Raw genomic sequence first — 19167 nt, forward strand, 5'->3', positions numbered from 1 at the left:
TAGATAGAGAGCGTGAGGGTAGTAGCGGTTAACAAAACCTCTGTGAGAGCAGTGGAAAAGACTAATGGTAAGTCAGGCACTGTCCATCTTATCGTATTTGCATGCTGTTACCAAGTGAGGCATGTTAGTCACATTACTCAGCGTTTATTGCACTCGCGGGGCATCTATTTTCTGTAAGGAGGCCTTCTATGTAGTTAGTGTAATGTAACGTTAGCTAACGTTACCTTGCTACCACTTGTGTTGTATGTTGTGTCCCAGCACCGCAGCTCGTCAGGCAAAATGCAGCTACTCCTTCATAGAGTAGATATTATTGTATATTTACAGGGTGACACGAGGGGATGAGGAAGTTAACAGCAGTGGAAGGAATATTTGTTTTGTACCAAATCAACAAAATTTCACTCGAAGCTTTATAATCCGTAGCCCTGCAACGTTTCTCTTCATCTCTTTGCAGTCCCAGGATGAGGAGCCCATCATTCCAGTAACATGGACAAGTACGAAAAGGTGAATAAAATCGGGGAAGGTTCCTTTGGAAAGGCCATCCTTGTCAAATCAAAAGAGGATGGACACCAATATGTCATCAAGGAGATTGGCATATCTGGAGTAAGCTCTCATGTGTTATATTGTGCACCTCTCACATGTCATTATTAGCCTTAGCTCCATTTGACCACCTTCACTTTCTCTTCACCCTTTTACGTTGCTAGATGCCAAGTAAAGAGAGACAGGAGTCTCGGAAAGAAGTTGCCGTTCTTGCCAAAATGAGCCATCCCAACATTGTCCAGTATAAGGAGTCTTTTCAAGGTATTTAAACAGTCCAAAGATGATAGAAATAGTTAGAAAGAAGTTGCAGGTATACTTGGGTTCACACAATATAATATTTATAAGATGACTTTCTTGAATGCATTTTACTTTTGTTTTTAGAGGGGGGCTGTCTGTATATAGTTATGGATTATTGTGAGGGTGGAGACCTCTTCAAGAAGATCAACTCTCAGAAAGGAGTTTTGTTCTCAGAAGAGCAAGTAAGCCAATAGCTCTTTGAATGTCCATGATTGTTTAATGTATATATGAAACGTGTTAAATGTGTAGAGCACTACAGTTTTGTATATTATCTGCTGTTATTCCTTTTCTTTGTACTCTTCTGTGACATATATTTAGACTGTATTCCTCCTGGGCTTTTTCAGCTATTGGAATTTCATATGATTTAGACCGTGGAAGGTGATACTATATTCTCTATTTCTTAGATCTTGGACTGGTTTGTGCAGATCTGCTTGGCACTGAAGCACGTACATGATCGAAAAATCCTCCACAGAGACATCAAATCACAGGTATTGCTTCATGCAGCACAAGATATTTGAGTCTAAATCGTTTATTTGTCATGTATTGCCTTATTTACTTATCTCTCTGTATTGTCTGTGTAGAACATTTTTTTGACAAAAGATGGTACTGTACAGCTTGGGGACTTTGGAATTGCAAGGGTGCTAAACAGGTATAAATAAATTTATCTGACTAGACCTGCAAGTATCTGTTTAACGAAGGTTTGAGAGTAGTAATGCATAATACATGTAAACACCCTCTTCTATTTCCAGCACCATAGAGCTGGCAAGAACATGTATAGGGACACCATATTACCTATCACCAGAGATCTGTGAAAATAAACCATACAACAATAAAAGGTAACAACTTTGTGCTTTGCAATATCATGTTGTTATTGTTTAGTTTTTGGTGTAAATTTATATTTAGTTGTAATCCAGAGGGTAAGCACCTTCCCCCACTGAAGTGTGAGACAAGCAGGAGTAGTTGGTGGCCTGTGGGTGATTTCAAGATATCATGTCTCCTCTTTATTGAGTGAACCAGCTTGTGGATATCAACAGCAGGAAGCTAGTATTGATTTTCTGTATGCATGTAAATAATCCACTTTAGTTAAAAGCAACAAATTAATTTTAGCTATATGTCAGTGTTCATTCTGAAGTTTTCTCAGCAAAGAAGTTCTTATTTTATCCAGTGTATGATTAAAGAAGGAAAAGCTTTGTGACATTTTTAAAAGAATGTAAACATACTCTAGAACTTATCCCTGCTTTATATGTTAATCCCTCTCATTTCCCTAAATTTCTCTCCTTTTGCAGTGATATTTGGGCCTTAGGTTGTGTCCTGTATGAAATGTGCACTCTTAAACATGCAGTAAGTATTCAGTGTGTGAGCTGTTTACTAATTAATGCTGATTTAATGTATCCTATACAGCATTGCGATGCTCTCTTGTATTGATCTCATCCCTGTATGTACTGTATGCATAATGCTTGGCAAATTATGTTTCAAAATATGGTTCAGCTTTCCTATTTGTCATTATCAAATCTGTATTTCTTTATGTTCTCAATGATGTCATTGTTTTTATATGTCCCTGTATGCTTTACCTTAGTGATTTCTTTGACCTGGTTATAACCATACACTTATTTCTTCTCAGTTTGAAGCCGGCAACATGAAGAACCTGGTTCTAAAGATCATTCGTGGCTCATACCCTCCCGTTTCTGTCCATTACTCCCAAGAACTGCGCTCTCTCTTGGCACAACTGTTTAAACGTAACCCTCGAGAAAGGCCCTCAGTCAGCAACATCCTGGACAAGCCTTTTCTGTCCTGCAGGATAGAGAGATTCCTCACACCACAGGTACAACACAATGTGGTCTTTGATATTGTCTGAATTTTCTTAATCCACATCATATTCAGTTATTACAACATATGGTATATTCTTGACTGATTCCAGCTCATTGCTCAGGAATTCCGCCATAGTTTTCTTCACAAGCAGCCTAAAATTGGTGCGCAGGGTCCACCAGGTAAGAAAACATTGCTAAATGAACTATAGCATAGATAACATTGCCCAGCTGAATTTTAATGATAAAATGGTTTGTTATTTGTTATAATGTGGAGACCAGTGAACAGATCAACTAGACAATGTAAGGTAATTTTCATGTTTAGTTTATTTGTATTATTTGCACTATTGTACCTACACATTATTGTTGTTGCTGATTTTGTTTTTTTTTTTTTTTTTTTTTTTTTAAATATATATATGTATTTTTAAATTTATGTAACTAGCCAAGCGTCCTGCCCCTGGTTCCATACCTCTCACCCCAGCCCAGAAGATCACCAAACCAGCAAGCAAATATGGAGTGCCTTTAACTGTGAGGAAGGCATCAGATGCAGCCAAGCCTGCTGAGAGGAAACCAGCTGTAAAACATAAACCGGTTAGTAGGCTGTTGATGCTCAAGTGCAGTTTTGATCTTTACATAATGTTTGTTTTTCCAACTGTGGATGTATTTTTTTTTTTTTTTGTTTGTTTTTTTTTTTTTGTTTAAAACACTACATTTGGTGTTGAGCCCATTGACTGGTATGTCACAGGCCTCTGTCATCAGTGTGTGTGTGTGTGTGTGTGTGTGTGTTAACATCATTGTGTGTTGCAACCTCTGAACCCCAGTGTTATATATTGCTCAGGCCCCTCTCCCAGCAGCCCCCCAGAGAAGAGAGGACGAGGAAAAGAGGAAAAAACATGAGGTACAGCTGAGAGCCCCACCTAACTTGTATTGACTGTTAGATTGCCCTCCTTTTTATTCCCTCATCTATTCACACATGAAGGTCTGTTCCTTTCAGTATTTTAGTTTTCCACTCTCAGATCTATTGCAATCTTTCTGAGTGGTTTCTCTTTTAACCAAGTTTTCCCTCCTTTCTCACCTACTTGGCCAGTGACAGAGCAGTCCTGTTGCTTCTTACCTCAAAGCAGGTTTATTTAAGCTGTCTCTTTTCACTTAAGATACTTTTTCCTCGTGCTGCAGGATGGCATCAGAAAGAAAAAGATGGAGCTGATTGAGAAAGAAAGAAAACAGAGAGAACAGGTAAGTTCATTCTAATATCCATATGTAAAGTTTCTAGTTGTTCTTATGCTTTTAGTGGCTTACTAATCTGTCTGGCCTTCAGATGTTTCTGTTGAAAGCGGAGCAAATGAAGAGATATGAAAAGGAAAAGGTGGGTTGTACCAGTGTGCATGCATTCTTTTATCAAGACTTTAAAAAGTGTGAAATCATCACAAAGGGTCATTGTACTTTATGTCTCTATCTAAAACTATAAAAAAAAAAAATAAAAAAAAATTATGAACCTGGGATCTCTTACAGCTTAATCGTATAAACCAAGCCAGAGAACAAGGGTGGAAGCATGTCCTGAGCTCCAGCGGAGGTAGCAGCCCAGAGAGGAAGGTAATGGATGGATATCCATTTCCATTTTATAATGCAAAGAGTTACTCTAGCTACATTATGCACTGTACAGCTCCTCTTTCTAGCTCATAAACTTTTGCCTTGTAACTTCAGTGTTTTATAGGTGGTGGAAAGAGGGCTGCCGGTGTTGGCCCCTCCGTCCCAGACTCTGTTCATGGTCCTACTCCAGTACCTATCCTGAAAAGCCCATATGAGCGCTACCACGCTGCTCTGGACCAAATGGCCAAACCACACCCTAAAGACTACATCAGGAAGGGTTCATCTGCAGGCTCAAGCAGTCCCCTTCAGTAACTTTCAATTGCTTTCTGTTTTGTTTTTGTTTTTTTTTTTCTTTTAGGCACTTTATTTATGTTAAGTAATTGTTTTAACCCCTTTGCCTCTGTGTGTAATAAGTGTACCGGCTGCCGCTGGTCCAGTGCTGCCCAGTGGTACTGCCCGACTCCTAAACCCAGATGCAATCAAGAGAGAACTTCAGAGGCTACAGCTGGTTTCAGTACAAGCTCGCATTAGTAGGTCAGTCAAGCATCATCTCTCTACACTGTAAATGCAACTCTTGTCATAGCATGAAAAGTAGTTAAAGCATTTTGTGCCTAATTCTGTTTTCAGGCAGCGTGGTCAGATGGCTGTTGAGCGGGCTGATCAGGTTGAGGAGTTTTTACAGCGCCGGAGAGAGGCCATGCTCAACAAAGTGCGTGCTGAGGGACAGCTGGTATGTAGTGTGAATTATACTGGAGTTTTAAGGGTAACGTGCTGAGTATGTAGCCTTGCTACAGTGATTACAGTGATTATTATCCCTCACATACTGGGTACTGGCTTTGTATGGACAGTCTTGAGATGTCCTCTTTCCAATATTAGGAGTGTTAGAGCTCCAATAAGCAACAGTTCTTATGTTAATGCTGAGTCAAATGGCCGTGCGCATTGTAAACTAGCTATTGCTATTGCAGCCCTACTCAGAATGAGCATGCATTCAACTCATCGGTTCAGTTTGCTGCTCTGTAAGGTTGAGACCCAACAGTACTCAGTGCCTACCCAGTGTGAAGCGATGAACACTACTGTCAGTCTATTCTTAGCTTCATATGTCGTGTTTCTGTCTACCTGATGAGTTCTATTTTTACTGGAGCTGTTTGGTCTCAACCAGTCCAGGGGAAACACTTTCATTTCAGCTTGCTAGATGCTCAACCTTCTTCACTAGCTACTGTTAGCTTGCTTTTTGGCATGCTAGAGCTAGGAGGAAGTCTGTTTATCAGCATTGTTGTCTGAAAACAGCTGCTGATATAAACCAAAATGAGCTAAATAGACCAAACCGCATTAGGAGAAGAGGGTTTATCACAATGTGTACACAGCTAACTTTTTATATTTATATCTGATTCAGTATTAATATAAAATTATTGCTTAGTGTTTCCTGGCCCCACCTCATGACTGTTGTGGCAGTTAGATATGAGGCCTGCGTCCTTCTAAAGTGTGGTTAAATTGAACGGTAAACAGGGTACTCGGCAAAACCTGGCTGCAATCTATGGAAGTCGGGCTGGTTCGGTGCAGTGCAGTCGACCAAGAGTCAACAAAGAGGAGGAGGTAGGAGTCCAGGCCTGAATGCCCTGCCTCATACTCCACTCATGGCACGTCTGGCTTGGCACGTCTCGCATGTCTGCACAAAACTCCCTTTGACACACCCATAATTCAACCCAGCAACTCAAATCCATGTCCACTCCTTGCATAATGTGTGGTGTTCCACTGTCCAATGTGAGCTGTTTTAATGTATTTATTTATCCCAGCAATGGCTTACTATGCAAAGCAAAAAAATTCCATTGTTTTTGTTTGTTGATGGTGTATTTTGTTCCATTTTGAATAACCTCACCGTCAGTTTTTTTTTTTTTTGTTTGTTTTCTTTTTCAGCTTTTTTTTCCCCTGTATAAAATGTATACATTTTTTTGCACTGGCATCTGCAAAATGTGCTCTTTAAATCTGGCTGAATGTTCTAATGTATAGATGCCAACGTGTTTGAGGAAACCTTTTTAAATTGAGTGCTATGCAGTGTGTGTGTGTGTGTGTGTGTGTGTATGTGTATGTATGTGTGTATATATACTTCTTATTTGTTGTTGTTTGAAATGTAACTGTAAATATCAGTGCTGCAACCTACTCTTTTATGTATGTATGTGTGTGTGTCTGTGTTCACCATACAGTACGTAACATTGGAGTATTTGTTTCTCAGGAGTACTTGAAAAAACTGAGACAGATCCGCTTGCTGAACTTCAATGAGCGTCAGCAGATCAAAGCCCGACTCAGAGGGGAAAAGGTACACACCTTCACTCACATTCACTCACAGTCTGAGAGTACTGTTAATGAAAGTGTTCATGAGTTTTATTTGACATTTTTGTCTCGTGGCTGGTGTGTGTTTCAGTATGATAGTGATGGTTCTGACAGCCAGGAGTCCAGTGAGGAGGCAGAGCTCAGGAGAAAGAAGATAGAGGCTTTAAAAGTAAGTCTGCAAGAAGCAGAATCCATTTATTTTTTCCAAATATAACTTCTAATTGATGACTATATTTATACAGCATGTTTTAAATGTATTTCACAGGACAACACGAATTCTACAAATTACACATTCACTAAGTAAAATGATGTACTCTGTAGGTGTGCAGTGCAGTCCTAAAATCAATCCTACAGTTACCTGGCAACAAGTGTAGAGACAAAAGTACAGACTTACTGCTGTCACACTTTTAAGAGGGCCAGGTCTTTTTGCTGTATTCACTAATTGCAGTGTGTGTAAACACTTACAGGAAAAACAACAACCTAAATAGGAAAAAATAGTAACTCAACCTCATATCAACTTTTCAACTACTGATTATCACAACATGTTTGGCCATAGCTTCATTAGTCTTTATTTGTATGCGTGTATATACCTGCCAGGCACAAGCAAATGCTCGTGCTGCTGTCCTAAAAGAGCAACTAGAGAAGAAGAGAAGAGAAGCATACGAGAGAGAAAAAAGAGCTTGGGAAGACCATGTAAGCTTTCATTCTTTGTTTCACGCCAATATTTCTGTCAGTACCATCACTTCGCATTGCACGTGCAATTGTTTAGGTATGGTGTAACCAATGGCATTGTGTATTGTGGAAGCTTGCAGCTCGGGGGGTGAAGGTTGGCATGGCAGCAGGAAACACAGCAGTGGCAGCAGGAAACGCAGAAGTGGCAGCAGCAGTAGCAGTATCAACTACCTCTGACGGTCCTCTTCCACAGGCTAGTCCCTCTGAGCCAGAACCAGCTGCCAAAGCTCCAGCCCTGCCTGCGTTAAAACCGTCCACCCAAGTTATTTCCATGACTGCTGCCCTAAAGAATGTTGGAGCAGTTAGTATAAATTTACTAATTTTCTTGTGCTACAGCATCAATTTCTTAACGTATGCATTGCTTGGCTATATCAGTTTTGCATTTTGTGTTTGGCAGATTACTCCAATAAAAGAGAACTTACCTGAGCCAGAAACCACTACGGTAACGGTGAGTTTATGAATTGTCAGTGGTCATTTATTAAAGTAACAGTGTGCTAAAATTACTCATTTATTATTTAGAAAGATAACACAACTTAATGCTTTTCATGTAACAGAGTGAGAAAAAGCAGATACTGCGCAGACTTAATCAGAACCTAAAAGCCCAGAGTCCAGTGGAGGATTCTAAGGAGTCACTTCCACCCTCTGCAGAACCAAGTCCTGCTCCCCAGCAGAAACAACCTGACATAGAGGAACGTCCCTCCTCCAAAGGAGACCGAAAGAAATGGGGTGCAGCTGGACTTCCTGTACTTCCTGTAGCTGAGCAAACTCTGGAACAAACCTGTGCCAAGACTACTAGTGAGTTTCTGTATTATATGTTGACAGAGTTTGTGATAACATTAACTTTTTCAATAATGGTGAATTTTCATTTCAAATAGCCACTTTCAAAAGTATTTAGCTTGTCTTTTTGTAAGTAATACTACTACTAATAGTATTTGTGCTGTGGAATTTTGTGATGATTGTGAATTTGACTACAATGAATTTCATATACTTTAATCTAAACTGTTTTAGCCAGTTTGTTCTACCCAATATTCTCCAACTAGCAACATCAGTGTCTCAGGAAGATGGATCATCTTTTGGTGGAGACAGAAAGAAGTGGGAGGCAGGAGTTCCACTTGTCCTCTCTGTAGCACAACAAACTCTAGAGGAGACATGTATCACAACCATTGGTGAGTTGTCTTCTCTGTTAGTGACATGCAATTTCCCTGAAAATGGAAACAATCTCAAAAATGTAAGTCTCCCTTCTTTGTGTGTATGTATGTGTAATGTCTCAGAGCAAACAGCTGGTGAAGTTATACAAATCGGTGTGCTACAAGAAGAAGGTCCTCGGAAGGTGTGGGGAGTGAGTCCACACTCTGAGGTGCTGAGAGCACTTCAGGAAGCAGAGCTTCAGCCTCTCACCCAGCAGCTGGAGAACATTACTATGTGTGAGGAGATTTCTAGCCCTGGTTAGTCCTTATGTTCTTCCCATCTAAACAAGGCTAAGTTTTGATATTGTGGTATGCAGTCAAAAAAATAGGTAGGATACTGTAAACCTTGAAGTATTACTCATACAACTCCTGGCTTTCTTTTGGCTGTTATACCGCCATGATTACATGTGTCAAGAATTTTGTCACTTTGTTCTGTTCACTGGAGGGAAGATTGTTTCCCTCCAGTGGGAGCTCTAACACAGAACTGTAACTTAATTGAAATGTTCCAGATGTTTTGTTTCGCCAAACTAATTAATTACTTACATTGACTACACATTCAGTTATAATGAGACATGGTTAAAATGAGCATTGATGCAAGTAAGTTGACCAAATGCAGTATACCTAAAGAAAAATGAATTTTATAAACGCAAGCAGATTTTAGATCTCAAAAGCAAATGTGGATATTATAGATAAACCTAACCAGGCCGTGGTACCTGAGACTGTAAGGACACCTAAAGAAGTGTTGATGTCTAAGCCAACACCATCTGCTGAGGTTCAGAGTCCTGAAATTCAAAGGGAGTGTACAGCTCCACCAGAGACCTCACATCAGGAAATTTCTGTGGCCAGCACAGTCAAAACAGCAACACTGCCGCCTAATCTTACTGAGGCTCACGGTAAGTATTTTACTCAATCTGGTATTGGTCAAGCATTTAATCTCGTTGTTTCCATGTCTATTTTCACTACAATCTTATCCTATGTCGCCTGCACTTTTCTTTTTTTTTTTTTTTTTAGATCCAGCAGACATAGAGGCACTGGTTTTGGAAGAGACAACAAAACATGCCCCACATCCCCCAGCTGGTGTGCTGCAGGCATGGGAGCAGGAAGCCCAACAGCCAGTGTGACTATTCTTTATTGTTATTTATATGAACAAACAAAAGTGCCATTTAACATCACTGATTATTCACCAAAGTATGAGGTCAAATACAGTGTAACCACCAAGACGTTAAGGCTATTGATTTATTGTGGTGTGGACCATTGTTTAAATACACTTTAAATTTGTAATTGATGTTTGTGAAGCTGAAGTGTGTTTCACATACAGGCCACCAGAGGACAGTACAAGACCAACAGGCAGTGTGGAGAGTGAGAAGAGTGCACCGAAACCAGCAGATTCTACTGGTGAGAAGAATGGGTAATGAATCAAGTCCACTTTCTTGTTGAGTATGATTATCTTAATTAAATCTGCCCTTGCCTCACTCTTCCCAGGTTTAGCGCAGAGTGAGGAGCCTCTCTTTATTAAGTTGTCTTCCCCGGCCCACCGACGCACTGCTGCCCTTGCAATCCTCTCAGCTCAATCCTCAATGGATGAATCATCCTCCTCTCTGGCCTCCCGCTCACGCTCTGTCTCACCTCTGCGCTCCAAACACCACAATGCGCTCCTCATTGGTCTCTCTACCGGCATGTTTGATGCCAACAACCCTAAGGTGATTACTGGCTGAGCATTAAACTTGATTTTTTTGTCTATTAATTCCTGTATAATTGACTAATAATTGAATAATTGTCCAATGGAAATTATCTGTGTTAAGTATCACAAGATGGTACTGGGAAGCAACTGTGTCACACCTGTTCTTCTTTCTGCTGTGATGTTGAGACTTGTGGTATTTTTAGGTAGCGTTTCAGTCTTCTTTATTAATGAGGGGGTCTGGAATGGACCCAGCAGCATTCATCACATAGCCTGAACCTGCAGCGGGTCTGATAGGACAGAAAGACTATCCATCAACCTATATCTCTCATAACCCTCATCAGGGAAACTGGAATCTGCAGAACCTAATTCAACAATTTCGATATCTACACAAGGAATATAAATGTTGTGGGTTTAGTCAGCAGGCTTTTTTTAGGTTTTGGTTGTCCTTTATTTACTGTTAATAGTTGCTGGTAGTTTAATTTTCTTATTTATCTCCATACCATTTACTATTGCATTGTGTATTTACATTTGATTTAATGTTAAAAGTTGGATGTTTTGCTAAGTCTGAGGTCTGCCAAACAATCACTGTTTGCTTTGTATTGTGTGTTCAGATGCTGCGGACTTGCTCTCTACCAGACCTCAGTCGTCTCTTCAGCTCTCAGCAGGACTCTGCAATGACTAGTGATGCTAATGTTGTCCCAGACAGCAACCTGGAAATTGAGGAACTGGATGAAGAAGTGAAAGATGATGAGCAATCAGAGACTGAAGAGTAAGACACACAGACACAACTGAAATCTTAAATAGAGACACTCTAAAAGTCAAGGTTCTGTCTTATATATTAGTAGTACTTTGGTCATAAATGCAGGTATCACTTATCTCTAGACATATTGCATATTCTTGAGCAGAAATTCTCACAAGACATTTTTTGTTTGCCAGGAGCAAGCGTGGACATTTGGCATGTTCATGAAACTAATACAAGTTACTGCAGTTTCCAGTCACCTGTGGCAAGGCGCACCACAAATGGGTTGTGCTGACTACTATAGCAGTAAAATAAAGTAAATGTATATAAAAACATTCCCAGTGCAGTCCCAAACATCAAGCCTGAGTCGAATCTCAAGTGTTTTGAGGATGAGCCTCAAGTTACTGTGTGTTCAAGTTCAGTGAGACGCAAGTCGAAGTTGCAGACTTGAGTCCCCCATCTCTGGTCTTAAAACAGCATGGAAATATTATTGTAATTATTAAATGGCATATGTCTCTTTTTTGGCAAAGAAAATGCTAGATAATGGCATGCAGTATGTGATTTAAAAATATGCTCTGTTCCCTAGTGCGTATGAAGATGAAGACCTGCGAGACATCAGGGCTTCCATGGAGAGACTGCTTCAAGAAGAGGGTGACTTAATGAGAAGCCGTCCAGAGGTTGGAGCAGGAGACTTTAATGGGAACCCTCCTGAGAGTGAACACCATGAACTTTTTAACAGGATAGCAGCTGAGTTCGATCAGGACAACAATCAGATGGCTGTAGATGAAGATGAAGATGAAGATGACGATGAAGATGAGGATGAGGAGGAGGAGGAGAATGATGATGATGATGAGGAGGAGGATGAGGATGAGGAATGCTCTAATGATGAGGAAGTAGGGGAGTTGCTTACCAATGGCGTGGGAGAGGATAACAGCGTTAATAGCCAGCTCAATGAAGAGTGGCAATCAGGTAGGAGGAATCCTGGACTCCCAGTGTTGTGAAAATATATGACCTTTTTAAAAAAAAAAACATTCTCTTTTTTTTTTAATGTAGTTAGTTACCAGTTTTGCTTTTTGGTTGCTGATAAATGGTATTTTGGAGAAAGCTTGCAAGCTGGAATAAAAAAAAAATATATTCTATACCAGTTGATTTCCTGCTTTAATAATTGGTAATGTAGAAGTTCATTTTTATCAACCAAGAATCTCCTGAGTGATCAACACCCAGAGTGTAACGGTATTATGCTAACTGATAAATTGTGCTATCCTCATAGATGGCAGTGGAGAGGACCAAGGCATGGAGGCTGAGCACCAAGACAGCATCTTCAGTCGTCTGGAGGAGCTTCGCTTCAACCTTGAGCAGCAGATGGGTTTTGAAAAGTTCATTGAGGCATACAATAAGATTAAGGTTTGAAATTCTAATACATCTCTCTAAATTTTGTGACTGCCCATGAAAAGTCACAACTAAGGACCAAAGCATAAAGCTGATTGAACAGATGTCATGTTGTGTTTGTGCTCAAGGCTATACATGAAGATGAAGACGAGAATATTGACCAGGGCTCGAGTTTGGTCTTAAGCATTTTGGGAACTGAGCACCAGCATCTGTATTCCAACATCCTTCATCTGGTGATGGCAGATGGTGCATATCAAGAAGGTCTGTATATGGTTTTATTTTGTTCATTGTGTCTCTGAAAATCAGCCTGCTTTCTGTTTAAGTTAATCTGCACCATAACAACTGGTTGGTATATCTTTTCCTCTTCCTTTTTTTTTCTGTTTTCCACGTCTGAGTGTTTTGGACATTACTGTAAACCACTAGAATACATGTTCATCTCTTTTTTTTTTTTTTTTTTTTTTTTTTGTTGTTTTTTAAATATTTTGGTCAGCAGCTGCATCCAGTTGTCCTTGTCAACAGCTGTGTTGAATTGTTCTTGATGTTTTTCCCACAGTGCAGAGCTGTGCCAAAGTAGAGGGAGTGTTTAATCTAATCTCCAAAATCCTATCTTCCTTTCTCACATAGCTGCAACTGCAACTTCGCGAAGGGACTAAACACACTCTTAACCCTGTCTGCCTGTTTGTCTTTGTGCCAAGTCAGTTGTCTGACAAGGGCCACAGCAGATACAGCAGTGTATGTGTGTGATTATGGGTCAAAACTGACCATAATGTTTATTTAAAATTATGAACTGTTAGAAAACACGAAGAAGTGGTTAACTTTCTTGATTCAGTGTAAAAACACCCTCCCCAAGATCTCAACCCCCAGTGCTGAATCCAAATTTAGGCCTACGGTGGTATGTCTTTCAAGTTTGACCTGCCATCCCAATCTAACGATGTTAGCAGACCTCAGATATTTTCTCGCTGAACACTTCTGTGTGACAATTCTTTTGTTTTATATTTTTAGTTCAGTAAAACTTTTCAGGATGCAGATGTCAAATATCATGCTGGAGGATTTACGTTGCATTCAGAAATTATTCAGACCCCCTTCACCTTTTTCAAATTTGTTATGTTGCAGGCTGAACCTACAATTGTTTTTAAATGCTTTTTTTTTTTTTCTCATTAATCTACACTCAGTACCACTTACTGACAAAGTGAAAACAGAATTTTAGAAATGTTCCCTCTTACTAAGGCTCTTCTCTTACGATTGCTCAGTTTGGCCTCCTGTGAACCTTCAGTGCAGCAGAAATTTTCTTGTAGCCTTCCCCAGCTCTGTGCCTATCAACAATCCTGTGTCTGAGCTCTGCAGCCAGCTCCTTTGACCTTGTGCCTTGGTTTTTGCTCTGATACGCATTGCCAGCTGTCATGCCTTTTATAGAGAGGTGTGTGCCTTTCCAAATCATGTCCAGTCAATTTAACTTACCACAGGTGGGCTCAAATCAAAGTGTAGAAACATCTCAGCAACGATCTGAGCTCATTTTCACGTGTTGTTGCAAAGGGTCTGAATACTTATGTAAATGTGACATTTCAGTTTTCCTTTTTCATACATTTCATACATTTGCAAAACTCCTAAAATTCAGTTTTCACTTTGTCATTATGATTTTAAACAATTGCAGTATCAAGATGCAACATAACAAAAGGGGGTCTGAATACTTTCTGTATTTATGCTATGACTTTGAAACTAGAAGGGCTCTAGGTTTTAGATCAATCTGATTCCTGTTGTTCCCATTAACATCAAGTTACATTTATGTTTCTGCAAAATAAACATCATAATCATGTTGTCATTGGTTTGCAAAACCGCCATGCGCTATAAGAATAACAAGACTACAGCATTCTGCCATCTTTGTAAGGCTGTTCCTGTGTGCAGAAGTGCTTTCAGCTAAATGCTAACATCAACATGCTAATGTGTAGCAGGTTTCATTCAATTTATGTTTGCTCTCCTTGTTTAGCATAATAACATGCTTACATTTGATAAACCAAAAGTTTAGCTGAGACAAATTTAGGTTTGACCTGATAGTGGTGCTATCCTGAGGCTGGCCATGAATGTGCATACCAAATGTCACAGTAGTTCATCCAAAGGCGTTGAAACATTTAATTTTAAAAATTCTAGGTGGTGCTAGAGAAAAAGTCAGGTGAGCACCAGTCCCAAGTATGTGTTTCCCAGAAACCAAGAATATCTGGGCCAAATTTTGTACCATTTTCATCTAATGGAACTACAATTCAGTAGGATATTCATTTCTGTTGATATTTAAATGTAGGCCACAGTGATGGATGGACTGACTGGCTGACCAGATCCGTAGAACCATATTTGGTTTGGTGTGACTAACTGTCCACTGAAACAACAGTGTTTTGGACAGTTCTTAGCATTTTGAATCATCTACTTCTCTTCTGTCATTTTCTGTTGTCTACTCTGTATCCTATTTGGAGGAGACATGTCTAACCAATGAACTCTGCCTATCTAATGAATTATTTATGCCAACATGATTATCTTTCTCCTCTATCTCTTGCAGATAATGATGAATAATGTTTTCTGCAATGGAGCTGCTGGCAGCTGTGACAATCTGCTAGCTATCTAAGGTCTTCCCATGATGTACATCACTGACAGAAGGATCTATGCATGAAGTGTTGCAGCCATGCATCTAACAGTGTTTCAGATACACTTGCATGATGAATAACTTGTTCACTTGAGAATCTTTTTCATACTATTGACTATCAGCACCTGACAGAATTTTCAGTGTTCATGAAAAGCGCATTATCAAAAACATGCTCTTATTAACCAAAGTTAACGTCATGGTTCTGTCAAATGTTTATGAAGGTCTATTAATGGATGACACATATATTGTAACATTGATTTGGAGTATAAACTCTGTTGTGTTTGTGTTTGTTTGTTTAGTTAGACATATTTTGAAAGGTAAAGGTCTGGCCCTCTCAGGTGCTCTCACTATTTGTCACACACTTAACCATAGCTTCCAAACATGAACCAGGTCACCCTCAAAACAAGTGTACCATGATTTATTCAGAACCAGCTGAACCTTTCTTTCTTACAACTCTTTGCACCAAACAAGAATTTATATATAACAATACATTTTCCACATCTCTCATTGTTTCATTTAATCCAAATTTATTCGAAGATTACTGTGACTGTTGCCGTTGCCACAGTTCTGTAGCAAGACTGTGGCATTGAAGTGTTGGGTGTGATGTAGTGAGCCACATCAGGTTTATATTCAGTGCAGTTTCACTGATTATATAAGCAATGGTACAGATGTTAACAATAATTCATATATTGTTATAAATTAAATATTGTAAATATTTATATGAAATAAACACTTTTTTTAAGGAACTGAGAACTTATGTTTCCATTTAAATGAAAATCCATCTACATTTCATGGGTCGTCAGACTGTGGTGCCACTGCAAAAACTATTTTTATCCAGACCACTCACCCTTCTGTCAGCAAGCTTTATTTGTAGATGTAATCTCTGTGGAATAATATAACATGAGCCTCTAGTGTTTTAACACCCCTTCTGATTTATTCTGACAGATGTGGGTGTGTTTCCTCTAAGTTGGAGCATAACCAAGTAATTGACTGTAGCATCCTTCCAATGAGAATAAACAAACCAGTTTGCTTATGGAGATTTACAGGTTTTTATGACTTTGATGCTGGAGTACTACAAGAAATTGTAGCTGTATCCCTCTATTCAGCAGAAGTTCAGAACTGCCATTACTCCTTTGAAAGCATTTAGACAATGTGTAATTAATTGGCCGTGATGTATGACATAATTCAAATGTAATCATCTGTTGTGATTGATCACATTTGTTCTTTATTAAACACCGGCATACATGAAATATGAGTTAGTTATCCCTTTTATTAGCAAGAGAGCTACTCATTTTAATTATAACTGTAAGCCTGAAGGATAAGCAGTAGATGATGGATGGATAGATGGATGGATGGATGGTGTTGGAGGCAACGAGAAGCAGAAGATAAAGTAGATCTTGGCAATGTGCATAAATGAGTAGCACTAACTGATTTTACATACAAAACCTGGTATAGACCTGCCCTTATTGATGTGAATGCAAATGCATTTTGCATCTCTGCTTAAGACATTCCCTATTTCAATGCAAATGTAAAAGCCCAGCATACATTTAAAGGTGCAGTTGCACATTCTGTGCCCAACTGAATATTGCAATGGATTACACTGTAAATATGTTTCATATAACATGACGTTACATTGCAGAAATGTTGATGTCAGCCCGATGTGGCCTTCCATACTTTACACGACCAACCCGTTCATTGCTGTTCATATTTATGCTGCACTATATATGTTTCATTTCAGATTCAGTATTTCTGTTTTATGTCCTGCTAAGTGACTTGGATTATGTATATGTGGGTGTTTATTCTGTCACATTTACTTGTGAGAGGCGTATATAATACAAGCTAAAAGGAAATGAGATGAGATGATGATCATTTGAATAACACAATATATATATATATATATGCATGAGAGGTTCTGCCAAAATGTTCCTGGCTTTATTTTAAGCATTTGCTAAGGAAATTTTTGGCTTGGTTTGAAGTCAAGTTGTAGCACTAATTTCATCTTTATAGAAGGAATGCAACAGACTTCTTCCTTTTTTTGTGTGTGTGTGTTTTGTTCATCAATTCTGTTAACTTAACAAAAATGAGATTCAGCTATGAGAAAAACAAAAACTCAAATCAGGATTTGACCTGTGCTACAGTATGCCATACATTTGTATCTGTTATACTATTATACTTGGAATGAAATCAATTTAATCCTTGTTTTGAATATTCCATAAGGCATGTGTTTAGCTTGATCCCAGCTCTCAAAGGGAAAAAAAAAAAAAAAATTCACCCCACAGAGAAATATATGCACTGAACCGTTATCAGGCAGCACTCATTGACATTCAGCTATGGTCCCTAATCTAATTTAAAGGCAAGTTGCCTCAGGCTGAGTTAGTAAGTTTGAAAGCCATATCATAGTAATATAAATGGAGATCACTGGATGTGAATGTCCTAATATTAATAGCATATTAAACCTGTGAGATTTTGGTCAGGTTTCAGTTAAGACATTGTTCTGTAAAATAATATTCTCAAATTGTGATCAACCTATAAATGATTTTGTAATATGCACTTTGCTTTATTTTTTAGTGTTCTTACATTTTGGTATGTGCTTCATTTCAATATATATTATATATCTATATACAGTAACATCGTGAACAAGAGAGGGCAGTATTGTTGTCAAGGTCCATCCCTTCATGGAAATTGGGACATAAGTCTTGTCATGTCCTCTTTTGCTTCCCTTGTACCCATTTATAGGCAGTACCACAGCTGTCACCTCCATCATATGAGGGTGTGTATGCTTCTGAATGTGTATATGAGCAGCGTTGTTGTTTTTACCCTTAGGCGCAATCGTTTTTAAAGATTATTGCCTTTCAAAGGCAACAAATCATCCTCACTGCCTTTCTTAATAATGTTAAATTGGATATTCTGAACCATTTTGACAAAATGACACTGAATGTGTGCAGAATCGGAACGTGTGGTAATACATAGGGGTCAAGCAGAAAAGGAGGACAGGGGCCATTGCCTCAGTCAAGGTGGAGGGGTGGAGTACGGCCTCTTCACAGTGAGGAAATATGACCTGAGGGCTCCTGCCAGCTCCCATGAGATCATATGTGACAGAAGAGAGCCACCGCCATATAAATCTCCCCCTCTTTATTGCTCTTTTCTTCCTCTCCTTCATTTCTCCCTCTTGCTCAATATGCAGTGTCCTCAGAACCAGATAAAAATAAATCACGTTTACTGTCTGATTGTATCTCACTTCTGCTCCTCTCCTTCAAGTTGTTTTGTGCTTCTGCCTTTGCTGTGAAGGTTATTAGGAGTTAAAAGTTTATGCAAAATGTATTTTTGGTAATAAAAGCTGCGCCTTTGGAAAAGAGCTCTCCATTCCCTGTGGGCTCGTCGTCTATTTTTATTTCTGCCAATGACAGCTCCATCAGTTCGCTTTTACCTCAAGAACAGATACAGGATAGTTGTAGTATTTTACAACTTATATTAGAAATATCTATTTTTGTACTCTAAAGATCAAACTGGGTGAATCGTAATTCCATAAAACACAATGTATTTATAGCTGCTGCCATTATATTGAGATTTTTGTCAAGCAGGACTGAAACTTCTAAAGCATTAAAATCCTTTTCACTTGAAAACACTAAAAATGTGACCACCAGGTGTCCTAATTCACTCTCCATTTAGCTACAGAATATAAGTCTACCTTAGAAATTAGACAACTCAATGCCATCTAGTAGGCTATGTCCAAAAGAGACAGCAGTAGGCCTACATTAGCACGTTTCTTGATTTTATATGAGGATAATGACGTATAATGGAACAGTATCTTGCTGAAATCTAATATATTGAAAAATATTAGTGATGTAATTATGCCATAATCGTTGTGATGCCCAAATAACATAATAGTAATATTCAAAAAGTAATTTTTCACACCCGCTGGGAAAAGGATGCTGTTTTGACACATCACTGCGTGTCATCAGAGGATTCAGTTCACGCCCTTTTGACAATGCTAGACGTCGCCTTCTGGTGCACCTCGGAAATTCCTTCTTTCCGCAGTGAAAATCCTCGAGATGATATGGATTTCCGCGACTTTTGGTAGGAAGTCTTACATTAAACTATAAATAATGACATAATGAAATTGCATTAGTTATTCGTTTTCATTACGACAAAACGATACCGAGTGACAGTGTAGTCCAATACTGCAATATCAGAATTCTGAGGACATGCGTTTGTTCGCATAACATAGAAATCAGTGGTTATTTTTCATCTGA

The 19167-nt window shown here is 39.0% G+C and overlaps 1 protein-coding gene across 1 annotated transcript; it reads left to right on the forward strand.

Annotated features, from left to right (window-relative positions):
* The first annotated feature begins 4 nt into the window (after positions 1 to 4).
* nek1 (NIMA-related kinase 1) lies at positions 5 to 15660 on the forward strand. Its single transcript, XM_026305330.1, has 36 exons — positions 5 to 67; positions 452 to 600; positions 702 to 798; positions 919 to 1016; positions 1239 to 1322; positions 1416 to 1483; positions 1584 to 1670; positions 2121 to 2175; positions 2456 to 2656; positions 2753 to 2822; positions 3082 to 3230; positions 3478 to 3537; positions 3816 to 3875; positions 3958 to 4005; positions 4152 to 4232; positions 4344 to 4537; positions 4644 to 4763; positions 4857 to 4959; positions 5736 to 5822; positions 6460 to 6543; positions 6649 to 6726; positions 7155 to 7250; positions 7363 to 7590; positions 7687 to 7737; positions 7844 to 8084; positions 8330 to 8455; positions 8561 to 8734; positions 9166 to 9369; positions 9488 to 9593; positions 9795 to 9871; positions 9959 to 10176; positions 10769 to 10926; positions 11483 to 11865; positions 12167 to 12300; positions 12414 to 12546; positions 14831 to 15660. Exons 2-36 carry the CDS (start codon positions 484 to 486, stop codon positions 14842 to 14844), a joined length of 4284 nt encoding a protein of 1427 aa, XP_026161115.1. The 5' UTR covers positions 5 to 67; positions 452 to 483; the 3' UTR covers positions 14845 to 15660.
* The last annotated feature ends 3507 nt before the right edge of the window (positions 15661 to 19167 follow it).

Source organism: Mastacembelus armatus, chromosome 4, assembly GCF_900324485.2.
Source record: "Mastacembelus armatus chromosome 4, fMasArm1.2, whole genome shotgun sequence".
NCBI lineage: Eukaryota > Metazoa > Chordata > Actinopteri > Synbranchiformes > Mastacembelidae > Mastacembelus > Mastacembelus armatus.

What these genes read in the sequence shown, in the direction of transcription:
- nek1 (XM_026305330.1), top strand. Translation starts at nt 484, where the DNA reads ATGGACAAGTACGAAAAGGTGAATAAAATCGGGGAAGGTTCCTTTGGA. An exon ending in TAATCTTACTGAGGCTCACG is followed by an intron (nt 9,370 to 9,487) that starts GTAAGTATTTTA and finishes TTTTTTTTTTAG; the next exon opens with ATCCAGCAGACATAGAGGCA. An exon ending in GAAACCAGCAGATTCTACTG is followed by an intron (nt 9,872 to 9,958) that starts GTGAGAAGAATG and finishes CACTCTTCCCAG; the next exon opens with GTTTAGCGCAGAGTGAGGAG.